Source organism: Gopherus flavomarginatus, chromosome 19 (assembly GCF_025201925.1).
Source record: "Gopherus flavomarginatus isolate rGopFla2 chromosome 19, rGopFla2.mat.asm, whole genome shotgun sequence".
NCBI classification, from domain to species: domain Eukaryota; kingdom Metazoa; phylum Chordata; order Testudines; family Testudinidae; genus Gopherus; species Gopherus flavomarginatus.
This window is the reverse complement of record NC_066635.1, coordinates 23638198-23651228: the sequence shown is the minus strand read 5'-3', so window position 1 is coordinate 23651228 and position 13031 is coordinate 23638198. Positions and strand designations below refer to the sequence as shown.

The window sequence follows — 13031 nt, the reverse complement described above, 5'->3', positions numbered from 1 at the left end:
CCGGGGACAGTCCCTGGCAGGACAGGCCTGGCAGAGGCCACATGATGCCCTGCTCAGGGATGGGGTGGGTGGGAAATGCCCAGTGCACTTACGCCCGCCGAGGGCTGGGCTGCTCCAGGTCCCGTGGCAGGGGAAGCAGCCAGGGCATATGCTGGGGAGACAGGAAGCCCCGGGCACTCAGATGCAGAAGGCTGGCGCTGGCTGCTGGAGTCAGTTCCACACAACTTCCTGCCTGACCATTCCAGGAGCCTGAACTTTGCTCCTGGCTCCCGTTCCAGGCCCCTGCAACAGCTGAAGGACTGAAGATGGCGGCTGCAGGCGAGCCCCACAGCTCCCTCTATGACACCATTGTGGTGGGGGCTGGGATCCAGGGGTCCTTCACTGCCTACCACCTGGCCAAGCGGGGCAGAGAGACCCTCCTGCTGGAACAGGTACCCCCCTTCCCAGGCACCCCCTCGGACACGCAGCTCCAGGGACACTGCAGGGCAGACAGCCCCGCAGGCTCCCGCTGCAGGCCCCGCTCCAGCACTGAGCCCACACAGGAGCGAGGCAGAATGCGCCCTCCGGCAGCTGGGCACCGGGACCCCGCAGACACCCAGCCAGAAGGACGGAAATCCCCCCAGACACAAACTGCACAGCACAGCTCCGCTGCAGGCTCCGGCCCAGCCCCCAGAGCTGGGGGAGCTAAGCCCCTGCTCCCCCCCTCCAGGTGGGGTCCCTGCAGCTGGGAGGCACACCCTCACCTGCCCCCCGACAGCACTTCAGGGGCAGCACCGCCCGTATGCCAGGGGCTCTCGGTAGCCAGGACCTGCCATCTGGGAGAGCAGCGGCTGGCGCTGTGTGACGCTGCTGCATGGGGGCCCTGCAGTGGAGATCAGTGACTGGAGCAACAAGATGACCCCACCTGGCACCTAGGACCCTGCATGGCTCAGCACTGGCCAGAGGTGCTGGGGTGAATCATTGCATTCCCGGCGGAGCGGGCAACACCTGGGCAGCCCTGGCCAACAGGCTGCAGCCCCCGCGAGCTATCACACCAGCCAGGCAGGGTCGTGTGGCACAGCCGTGCCCATGGGGTGCCCCACAGCCAGGGCAGAGAGCAGCTGGAACCCAGACACTCAGGAAGTGATGGCAAAGAGGGGGGAAGGTCTGGGTACCTCTGCCCACTGCGCCAGGGCAGCTGCTGCCCCCAGCTTCCCCTGCAGCATGGGGAGGGAGCAGAGCTCAGGGGGGCTGGCTCCAGCGCTGCCCTAGGATCCCCTGCCCCAGCCCAGGTGCAGGCTCCCAGCAGCACCGCAGACAGGGCTGGGAGAGGGAACCAGCATCCCCAGAGCAGGCTGGGATCCCTGGCTAACCCTCCCCATGTCCCCCCATCCTGGCAGTTCCCCCTGCCTCACTCCCGAGGCAGCTCCCATGGCCAGAGCCGGATAATCCGCCACGCCTACCCCCAGGAGCACTACTCGCAGATGATGGCAGAGAGCTACCACCTGTGGGAGCAGCTGGAAGCCGAGTCTGGTGTCTCACTGTACAGGTGAGGTGCCACGAGTGGGGGGTGCTGCCCCCCGGGGGCTGGGCTTCCTGGCAAAGGGATCTGCGGGAGGAATTCAGCCCTGACACCTCAGAGCTGGGGGCTGGGAGGCAGAGGGCCGGAGCTGCCGCACTCAGCACTTACTGGTGCTGCTGGGCCCCAGCAGAACAGCAGCCGGGCCGATGCCAAGCCAGCTGGCCCCACGGCCCACACTTAGCATCATGCTCCAGGCCTCGGCCCGGCTGTCAGAGCCGCAGGGGCAGCCAGCCTGGCATGGGGGCCTGGGGAAAGGGAGCCTGCCCCAGCTCCTGGCCCCCGCTGGGTTACTCCACCCCAGCTCTGGCCAGACACTGCAAGCAATGGAAAGGAACGGGCAGGCTGCCCGGAGTAGCTGACACCAGAGACCAAGCAGAGCATGAAGGGGTCGTTGGCAGAGCGGCTCAGCCCCTCGTCGGGGCAGGGGCAGGGGCAGGGGCAGGATTTTACTGCCCCAAGATTCAGCAGTGGCTCCGTTCGCTGCGGGGCCTGCCCGAATGAGAGCAGATTGAACCCCGCACTCCCAGGCCAGCCCCCCTTGGGCCTGGCCCGAGAACACAACAGGGCGCTGTGCCAGCCCACCAAGGCATGCCTCGAACAGCCCGCCCCCGGCCAGGAGGAGAGGCTAGCAATCCTGCCAGGCTTCGGCTGCTGTCAGCACAGGGAAGGGAACCGGGAGTGGGAGATGCAGGACTGTGTCCAGCCAGGATCCTGGAGCATGGAGGGGCCCATCCCCCACTGGTCAGGGTGCCCAGGCCAGCGAGCGCAAACGGGGCCCAGCAAAGAACAGCAGAAGGAGCAAAGTCCCTGGCACTGAGTATGAGCCACATCTGAGCAATAACAACCCCTGCCCTGGCCTGGGCCCTAGGCAGTGCGAACTGGTTTCTTCTGGCGACCGCCACAAACAGGTGGAGCCGGAGGCGGGGCCAAGCAATCCTGCTTGGCAGCGCTGCCCGGACGCAGGCTGGTGAAATGCAGGGAGGGTCTCGCTGCTCCTGCAGCCCCCAGCCCATGAGGATCTCCCGGGAGCGGTACAGAGCCGCTACTTGCCACGCTGCTCTGAACGGGGCGGGGCCCTGCCAGGGTCCTGCCAGCTCCCGGGATTCCGAAGTGTCCCCTAGGGCAGACCCTACAGCTCCTTACTCCCCTGTCACGGAGTCCCTGGGCGATGCTCTGGAACAGCTCCCCACAAAGCCAGGCAGGACTCTGGGGAGCCTCCTCTCCCTGGGAGCAGACTTGTTCAGGGCAAGAAGCTCACACGGCTTCACCTCCTGGGTCTCTCCTTGGAGCATTCAGCATCCTCTGCCCCTCCGTGCGCTTCCCACAGCAAGCCCGCCCCAGCCACAGGGTCCTGCCCCTCCACTTTGCAGTCAGACGTGACTCTCAGCCAGCCAGTAACACAGAGGTTTATTCGATGACAGGAACAGGGTCTAAAACAGAGCTTGTAGGTACAGCGAACCGGACCCCTTGGCCGGATCCATTCTGGGGGGCAGTGAGCCAGATCCCCACATCTGCACTTCACTCCTTGTCCCTAGCCAGCTCCAGACTCCAAAACCCCCTCCAGCCCCTCCTCTCTGCTCAGCTCCTTTCCCAGGCCAGGAGGTCACCTGATCTCTTTGTCTCCAACACCTTCAGTTGGCACCTTTGCAGAGAAGGGGCCCAGGCCATCAGTTGCTAGGAGACCGAGGGCCAGGCATTTAGGTGCACTGGCCCTTTGCTCTGTAGCAACCGTGTACCCTGATCCCACCGCCTAGACACTTAAGAACTGCCATGGGGACACTGAGGCACCAACACAGTATTCAGAGCAAACATTAAGAACATTCCCAGTTGGTCACATCCCCTGTGCCAGCCCACATTGCCAGCAGCCCCTGCGAGCCTCCTCAGCGCTGGGGAGCTGAGCACTGGAAGGGTCAGGGCGTGACCCGCTCCCAGAGGGGAAACCAGCAGCAGCTCCGTGCTAGGCCATGTTAACAGGCAGGGGAAAACAAATGATCAATTTCCATCCGTCCGGTCCTTGGCTGACTGCTCAGCTGCTATCAGAGAGATGGGGCCCCCCTCCATCCAGGCCACAGTCCCACAGCCCAGGGGGCTGGTAGGGGCTGCAGTGCAGGGCTGGGCATGGATGGAGAGCCCAGGAGGGAGGTTGCAGCCCACCTGTGAACATTGGCACGAGGCTGCCAGCAGCTCAGAAACCCCTTCCCTCACATGCCAGCATGCAGAGCTCCTGGGGCAGAGCTGCAGGGGACCAGGCCCACAGGGCGAGCACCTGCACCACTGCAAGAGGCCTCCGCATTAGGGGGGGTGTCCCAGACCTCGATACATCCTCCACTTCCAATCATGCCAGCAAGGGCCAGGCAGTGCCCGGGCACAGCAGCCCAGAGCGCACCCCCAGGAGCGAGCCAGCCAGCATGGCCCAGGCCTGGGCTGCAGCCCCCAGGAGCTCACAGCCCCTGGGCCACTGAGGCCCTGCAGGAACCATACCAGGACAGCCTGTGCTCAGCCTCCCGCTCATCTGCTCAGGAAGGGGCCTACTGCACTGGGTGCTAGGTGTTGGGTGGGGCCTTACTGGACTGGCTGCACTCCCACCTGGCCTGGGGTGCAGCCACAGACTCCGCCCCCAGCACACCTGGCCCAGAGCTGCCAGGATGTAGGGGAGGGGCAGGCAGCCAGAGCCTGCTCTCCAGGCCAGTGCCATGCTGAGCACAGCAGCGAGGCTGGGGGCAGCCCCTGCCGCCAGCCCTGGGAGGTTCTCGAAGTATCCTTAGGGCTCAGGGTGAGGCCCCCCCCCCCCAGCCCACCCATCATCATCCTAGCACCCTCCAGCCCCACTTGTCTTAGCCTTCCCTAGGCACTGCCCAGCCAGGGTGGGCCTGGGGGAGAGGCCGGGAGCAGGTCTGCTGGATGAGCCCGTGGACTCCCAGCCCGGCAGAGCTGCTGCTTGTGCCCCAGGAAGCGGGTGACTCTCACTGGCTCATGACTACCCCAAGTCAGCCTCAGCCAGACCCTGGCCTGACCCAGTGGGGGAAATAACCTGCAGCAGGGGGCCAGCGAGGCCTGTTCCCCCGGGCTCAGGGATGTCCAGTTGCCTTTAATTACCAGCTCCCACATGGCCCGTGAGCTGGCTTTAGACTTTGCCAGCCACCTGCAGCCACCTCTGGGGTGGGACATGGCAGCCACTGAACAGCATGCAGCAACACTGCCCACCTGACCCTGGGCTCCCCGTCTCCTACAGACAGTGTCCGCCCCCCCACCCCCGCCCAGCACAGGGCAAACTCATGGCATACTGAGACATACTCCACAAGGGAGCACAGGTCTCAGGCTGATACGTTACCGCACAAACTGACTGCTCACAGAGGCTCCAATCATGTGATCTACAGCACTCCTGCCATTCCAGACCCAGACCACCCCATTACCCCTGTTCTGCCGGTGCTCCACACTCCCGACCCACAGCCCCTGCTAGCCCAGTCCTCCCCCAGCCAGTTCTGCCGGTGCCCCTCACTTCCGACCCACAGCCCCTGCTAGCCCAGCCCTGCCCTCTCAGCTCTGCTGGTGCCCCTCACTCCCTACCCACAGCCCCCTGCTAGCCCAGCCCTGGGACATTCCTCACCCCTGCCCTGCCGGTGCCCCCTCACTCCCAGCTGGCAGCCCCCTGTTAGCCCAGCCTGGCTCCAGCTCCCCAGCTCTGCTGGTGCCCCCTACTCCCGACTCGCAGCCCCTGCTAGCCCAGCCTGGCTCCCCCAGCTCTGCCGGTGCCCCTCACTCCTGATCTGCAGCCCTGCACCCCCGACATACTTCAGCAGCACTCACCGCAGACAGGTGCAGTAGCAGCCAGGCAGCCTGAGAGCCCCAGACATTCTCCCTGGGCTCCAAATGAGGCTTTGAACTCCGTCCCGGACGCACATTTGGGACAGCAACTCGTGGGGCCACCCAGCCCTTGCCCTGGCTCTGGCCTGCCCTGGGGGCACTCAGCACTGTGGCCGGGGGCTGACTCCGAAGGCAGCAGGGCGCATGGCGGGTGAGACGGACGCCCAGTAATTTATCGACTCTATAAAGGACGAGCCATTAAGGAAATAAGCATATAAACGATTCCCCATCTAGCCAGGGTCAGAGCTAATGGAGCCATCCATCTCATTAGACGGGAGCCCGGCAGAAAGGCCCCTTCCGCTGTCCCTGGCTGACTGACTCCCAGATCCCTTGGCCTTGCCCCACAGGGCCCTGCCTGTTCTCCACACAGGGGCTGGGCTGGCCCGTGGGCTGGCAGGGCTCAGGGATCTCTCATGAGGGCGCGGCCTAGGGAGAGACTCAGACCCAGTCTCTTGTGGGGCAGCAGCAGCCGCGGTTCAGAGGGGAGATTCCCGCCCCCTCCCTGACTGCTGGGAGCAGGAATTAGCACTGCCCAGCCGCTGGGAAGGGCAGGAATCACCCCCATGGCATTTAGTGATAGGAGGGATCCAGGTCAAGCTCCCTGCATGGCCACAGGACAACCTGCCGCCGTGCAACCCCCAGCTCTGCCAGTGCCCCTCAGCCCCCTGTTACTCCAGCCCCGGCTCCCCCAGCTTACAGCTGGGCCCTGCAGGTTCCCCCCTCACTTGCGCTGAAGATGGCGGCTCAGGCAGCGCCTGGTGGGTGCCACGTGGCACCATCACAGCCTGGCCCCTTGGCCCCTAACCTTTGATTTTTTACCACGTCCGACTGCAGGGGTGGCAGCCTGCACCAAGCACCCGATACTGGAACATGGGCAGTGCTGCCTCTGCAGTCAGCTTCCCTGGCAGCGTGGTCCAGTGGGTAGGACTGGACCCTGCCACCCACCTGCTGGCGGCCCCTGTGCAAGTCACCGCCCCGCTCTCTGGCTCCACATCCCAGCCTGCCAGAGGGGGCTGGCAATGGAGGGGGCTCGTGGCAGATGGTGGCACACCACACACGGGGCCGGGACGTGGGCAGCGACTGCCCAGTGCCTTAACACTCTGCTCCCCCGGCCCATCTCCGTAGGCAGACGGGGCTGCTGGTTCTGGGGGCCAACACCAACCCCGAGTTCCAGCGCTGGTGTCGGACGCTGGTGAAGCACGACGTCCCTGGCGAGCTGTTCACCACAGAGTCACTGCATGAGCGCTTCCCTGGCATCCGGCCCTACCACGGGGAGGTGGGCGTGTCTGACCACACTGCAGGGGTACTCTCCGCGGACAGGGCACTCCGGGCTGTGCAGGTACCGGGCTAGGCCTGGGGCAGGCGGCTTCTCTGTGGCCAGGGACCGGGGACTCTGCCCCAGGAGATAGGGGTACCCACAGCATCACCTCCTGGGACAGGTCCGGCCGGGCCACAAGCCAGGCCAATGGCCACGGGATGGGGCTAAGCTGGAGTCCCTGCCCCGGTGGGGAACACCCAGGGGTGCTGCCACACGGTGCCCGGAGCTGCACTGCTTTGCCTGGCATTTCTCATCCCCAGCACGTGCCCTCTGCACGGCCCTGGGCAGCCAGCACCCCGCGTGGGGCCCCAGCACACACCCATGCTGAGCCCAGGAATGAAGGGTCCCCTGGCCAGGCTCACCCCCACTGACTGCAAGGGCTGAGCACCAAGCTGCACCGCTCGATCCCTCGGGCAGGGCCCCCCCGCCCCGCCCCGCCCCAGGCTGAGCCGGCTCCCTCCCCAGGACGGGTTCCAGCGGTGCGGGGGAGCCCTGCACGACGGTGAAAAGGTGACTGACATCAAGCCGGGGGTCGTGGTTACCGTGACAACCAGCAGAGGTGTGTACCAAGCCAACAGTCTGGTGATTACAGCTGGCCCCTGGGCCAATAAGCTCCTGGCCCCGCTGGGACTGCAGCTGCCTCTCCAGGTAAGGGTTGGCGCCAGCTGTGCCAGGGTGACGTGGGGCAGGGCCAGAGAGCACAGGATTGTTACCCAGTTCTCTGCTGCTCTGCACAGCTCACTTCCACCACGGCACCTGCCTGCAGCCGGGTCACCCACGCATGCACGTCCGTGGGTGGGCACGTGGGGCTCCGTGTCCCTGCCCTAGTTCACGCCTGGCTGGGCATGTGGGGCTCCGTGTCCCTGCCCTGGTTCACGCCTGGCTGGGCATGTGGGGCTCCGTGTCCCTGCCCTGGCTCACGCCTGGCTGGGCATGTGGGGCTCCGTGTCCCTGCCCTGGCTCACCCCTGGCTGAGCACGTGGGGCTCCGTGTCCCTGCCCTGGTTCACGCTTGGCTGGACCCGTGGGGCTCCGTGTCCCTGCATGTGCCTGAGGGCTGCATGCCTGTGCGGACAGGGCTGGGAGGCACTAGTGCACCTTGCCAGGGGTGGCTGTGTGGTTGGTCAGAGCCCTGCAGTCGCTGCCTGGAGCTGCTGTGACACGTGGCATGGGGGGCACTGGCCTAGGAGCTCAGCTGGGTCAGGGTAAGCAGATGGGCACAGGGCACCAGGCGCCAGCCAGGAGGAGACCTGGCTTCCCTCCCTGCCTGCCAGCCCTGCTGTCTGTGCTCGGCACATGGTAGTGGGTCCGGCTGGCCCCGAACCTCGCTCACTGCACTGCCACTCCCACATGCTCCCGCCTCCACGGGAGCCACATCGCTCTCGCCCACATCTCCCCGCACCCCAGGACCCCCTGGCAGGGAGGAGACAACTCACCACGGGTGGGCAGCAACCCATGTGCTCCCTGCCCCGCAGACGCTGCGCATCAACGTCTGCTACTGGGAGGAGAAGGTCCCCGGGGCTTACGGGGTCTCAGCGAACTTCCCCTGCTTCCTGGCCCTCTGCGCCCCCCACCACATCTACGGACTGCCCTCCAATGAGTACCCAGGACTGGTGAAGGTGAGACGGGGCAGCAGGGAGGGGGCCCAGCTCACACACGCACACACACGGGCACACACACACACCCTTGCACGCGTGTGCACACACACCTCCACACACTTTGTTGGAGGGCAGGCAGGATATGGGTGCTTCCCGGCCTGATGCAGCCCCACTGCTGCAGCCCTGAGCTTTGCCAGCCCTGCCCTTGCAGGGGTGGGGGCGGGTGCAGAGCTTCGGGGGGAGGGATCCTGGGGGCCCGGGCAGTGGGGGAGAGCCCAGCGCTGTGGTGCTCCACGGGGCTGCGCTGGGAAGGAGCAGGGCTGGCCTGACCCTCCCTCCTACCCCCCCCAGATCTGCTATCACTCTGGCAGCCTGGCAGACCCCGAGGAGCGTGACCGGCTGCCCGAGACCTCAGCCCTGCCCGACATCCAGATCCTCCAGGACTTCATCAGCAAATACCTGCCAGGCCTGGTGCCAGAGCCGGCCGTGGTGGAGCACTGCATGTACACGGTGAGGGGCAGACGCTGGGCCTGAGAACTCCCTCCCCACGCCTGCCAAACCACATGGTCACCCCCTGCCGGGAGCCAGGGCCAGAACCCAGGAGTCCTGGCTCCCGGTCCCCCTGTCCCCAACCTGCTAGCCCCAACTCCCGTGCCAGGCCAGAACCCAGGAGTCCTGGCTCCTGGTCCCCCTCTCCCCAACCTGCTAGCCCCAACTCCCGTGCCAGGGCCGAACCCAGGAGTCCTGGCTCCTGGTCCCCCTCTCCCCAACCTGCTAGCCCCAACTCCCGTGCCAGGGCCGAACCCAGGAGTCCTGGCTCCCAGGCAGCCTGGCCTCTGCTTAGGCGCCTGCTCCCAGTTCATGCCCCACATGGGTGGTGATGGACAGGCCAGGTGATGGCCTCCAAAGTCACTTGGTGCTCCCAGACCCTCCCCGCCCCAGCAGGAGCCAGGGCACCAGTGTCCCCGTCGCCCACCCTGGGGGGTGCTGAACTGGTGGGGCTCTGCCCTCCTTGACGCACACTGGCTCCCCACAGAACACCCCAGATGAAGACTTTGTTCTGGATCGGCACCCCAAGTTCCGCAACATCATCATTGGGGCAGGGTTCTCGGGTAAGTGGGGGTGGGGTGGGAGGGGGGTTCCTTGGGTAAGTGGGGGTAGGATGGCGGGGGGTTCTTGGGTAAGTGGGGGTGGGGTGTTGGGGGGGTCTGAGGTAAGCGGGGATGGGGTGGTGGTGGGGTCTCTGGTAAGCGGGGGTGGGGTGGCAGGAGAGGTCTCAGGTAAGCAGGGGTGGAATGGCAGGGGGTTCTCGGGGAAGTGGGGGTGGGGTGTCGGGGGGGTCTCAGGTAAGCAGAGATGGGGTGGTGGTGGGTTCTCTGGTAAGCGGGGGTGGGGTGTTGGGGGGGGTTCTCGGGTAAGCGGGGTGGGGTGTCGGGGGGTCTCAGATAAGCGGGGATGGGGTGGCAGGGGGAGTTCTTGGGTAAGCCCAGGTGGGGTGTTGGGGGGATTCTCTGGTAAGCGGGGGTGGGGTGTCGGGGAGTCTCAGATAAGCGGGGATGGAGTGACGGGGGGGGTCTCAGGTAAGCGGGTCAGGGGCTCAGTGCCTGCCCCCGGTGCCAGTTCAGTGCTGGGGATGGCTGCCTCGGGACCGGGGTGTTCCTCAAAGGGCTGGGATGGCCCAGCTGCCCCCTGTCCCCGCAGCTCCATCCCCAGGCCCCGTTCAATCTGCTGCCACAGCTCAGCCCTGCCCCAGTGCTGGTCCCACCCCACGGGGACAGGTGTGGTGCAGCCCCCCCCCAGCTGCAGGGTGGCCAAGGCCTGTGCCAGCCCGGGGGCAGGCGGGCGTGGGCAGTGCCCGTGGCACAGGGCTCGCTCTCGGGGCGGCTGTTCCCAGACGACTGGAGTCTCTGTGCTTCTGCCCACACAGGCCATGGGTTCAAGCTGGCGCCCGTGGTCGGGAAGCTCCTGTGCCAGCTCAGTGCAGGGGAGGAGCCGTCCTACGCCATGGAGCCGTTTCGCATCCGCCGCTTTCCAGCACTGCCTGCCGCTGCCCTGTAGCCTGCCCTGCGCCTGGGCCGCCCCGGGGCTGAGGAGACCAGGGGACAGCTGCCATCCACCCTCAGGTTTCACGGGCACGGCCATGCTGGAGCTGGGCCAGGCCCAGGGGCTTCTGCTACCAGCATCGCTGGCCCCAAGCTCTGCAGGCTGGCCGAGCCCAGGCAGAAACAGGGGGCCTGGCTGTGGGTCTGGGGGGGGTCAGGCCTCTGCCTGGGCTCTGTTCTCCGGTTTGTTTGGGTCTCAGCATCCCCCTGTGCCGGGCACACACAGACCGAGACAAGGGGAGCACAGGGCTCCCCCTCCTGTTCCAAGCAATAAATCCCTGGCAAGCCAGCCCCGTGTGCCAGCTCTCTCTCACCCCAGCTGGGGGGACCGCGGCTGGCGTGGAGGGGCTGGGGGCTCCCTGGGCCTCAGGAAACTGAACAAGCCCCACCATGCTGGGCGGGGGTGGCCCTGACGGGTGGGAGTGGGGCTGGACGGGTGGGGGTAGGTTGGACAGGTAGGGGTAGGTTGGCCGGGTAGGGGAAGGTTGGACGGTGGGGCCAGACAGGTGGGGGTGGAACCGGATGGGTGGGGGAAGGTTGGACAGGTGGGGGTAGGTTGGACGGTGGGGCCGGATGGGTGGGCGTAGGCTGGATGGGTGGGGCTGGAGCCGGACGGGTGGGGGTAGGCTGGATGGGTGAGGCCGGATGGGTTGGGGTAGGTTGGACAGGTGGGGGAAGGTTGGACGGTGGGGCCGGACGGGTGGGGGTGGAGCCGGATGGGTGGGGGTAGGCTGGATGGGTGAGGCTGGACGGGTGGCGGTAAGTTGGACGGGTGGGGGTGGGGGTGGGGGTGAGGGTGAGGCCGGACACATGGGGGTCCCTGGCTCACTCGGAGACCGACCGACGGCGCCGTGAGACCCCAAGCCCGGTCTTGGCCCCGCGTCGCTCCCTGGCCAGCCAGCGGTGAGGCCTGGGCGCGAGCTCTCGCTGGAAGGGAGCCTGAGCTGCCCCCGCCTGGCCCCACACACGAAACCGCCTCCTCAGCAGGCCCCCCCCAACACGTGTGCTTTGCAGCGGCACCACTGGGCACACGCTCCTCCCGGCGCGGCGTCAGGCTCAGGCCGATGAAGCTGTCTGAGCCGGAGACACACTCGCTTAGGGGGCAAGTGACTGTTTGAATGTTAAATGTGCCATTTTATTATCATTCGATTGCTCCCACTTAATGAAAGTGCATTAGTGCAGCGCAGGCTTTATGGCGCCGCGTGCCCAGCCTGCCCCATTCGTTTCCCGGCCCGGCTCCTGGCCTGGGCTCTGGAGCCGACGGCACCAGCATGGACGCAGCCCCGTGCGCCAGGGCCTGCCCCGCCCGTCTGCAAGGACCCGAGGCCCAGGCCAGGTCGTGCATGGGGCAGCCCAGCCTTGCCCTGGGTTTCTGGCGTAGGGTTAAGGGCAGCGCTGGGCGTGAGGAATCACTTCAGAGGGGGCTGCGGAGGTGCGAGGGCCCCGTGCCTGGGCAGGGGCAGCGTGTGGTGCACTCACCCCGCCCCGGTGGTTTGGTTCTCTGCTGCACTGATCCTGGTCCTGCCTGGCATGACAGGCTGAGCTGGGCATCTCCCACGGGGAGCGGGCGAATCCGTGCAGCAGGCACAGGTAAGGCACCTGCAGGTCCATCACCCAGGCTGAACTGGAGCTGGGCATGCTGGGTGGACGGTGCAGCCACCCTGCTGCCTGCTGCCAGAGCCGGAGCTGTGCAGCACCCCTGCTTCTTGTGGTGCAAGGAGCTCTCGCTGCCAATGGCCGAAGGGATCCGGGGACCCCTGGCTCCAAGGAACCTGCCTCACAAGAGTGCTCGGTCCAGGGACACTCGAGGAGCTCCGCGGAGATGTGGCAATCTCCAGGCCTGTTGGATCAGGCAGATCACTCAGAGGCAGCAAGCTGGGCGTGTGGCATTGTGTATCTCACACGTGGACCTGAAGCTGTGGTTGAGGGACCAAAAGCCAGAGAACCCGCGACATGCAGGGCGGCTGGCTGATGAGTTTGTGAAGAGCCGGTTGAGGGGTGGCAGGGAGGAGTCCCAAAGGAACAGGCCCACCGCGATGCAGAGAGAGAGTCATCCTGGGACCTCCCAAAGGGGGAATAGGGAGAACCCCCTCCCAAGGGGAACGCCCAGCGTCAGAGACAACCGACCGGTTCGAGGGGACCAACGGGACATGAGCTGCTATCAATGTGGCCAGAGGGGCCACATACGGTCCCAGTGCCCCAGGCTCAAGGACAGACTGAGCAGACCGACCCCACACCTGGTTAACTTGGTAGAGACCCAGCCAAATGAGGGGCAGCGTTCGCAGGAAAGGGGGGCTGGCCGCGTACCACCTGCGAAGGAGGGAGTAGGGCTCCAGGTCAGCTCCTCTGGGGGGCTGGATGCTCCAGGCTCTGAGTTTTTGGTTTACAGGGTGGGTGCAGGGCTGCCCCTCCAGAGAGAGTGCCTTGTTCCCCTGGGAGGAAGGTCACTGGGTATTGGGACACGGGCGCAGAGGTGACGCTGGCCCAGCCAGAGGTGGTGGCCTCAGATCAGATGGTGCCCAACATCTGTGTCTTAAGCCGGACCTGGGAGGACCACGTGTCCCAGGTTAAACAAGTGCTGGACTGACT

General features: G+C 66.0%; 1 protein-coding gene across 1 annotated transcript; it reads left to right on the top strand.

Moving 5' to 3' along the window:
* The first annotated feature begins 305 nt into the window (after positions 1-305).
* PIPOX (pipecolic acid and sarcosine oxidase) lies at positions 306-10731 on the top strand. The gene is made up of 8 exons (XM_050929279.1): positions 306-431; positions 1380-1528; positions 6551-6764; positions 7209-7391; positions 8218-8361; positions 8692-8850; positions 9377-9452; positions 10268-10731. Exons 1-8 carry the CDS (start codon positions 306-308, stop codon positions 10396-10398), a joined length of 1182 nt encoding a protein of 393 aa, XP_050785236.1. The 3' UTR covers positions 10399-10731.
* Positions 10732-13031: the final 2300 nt, after the last annotated feature.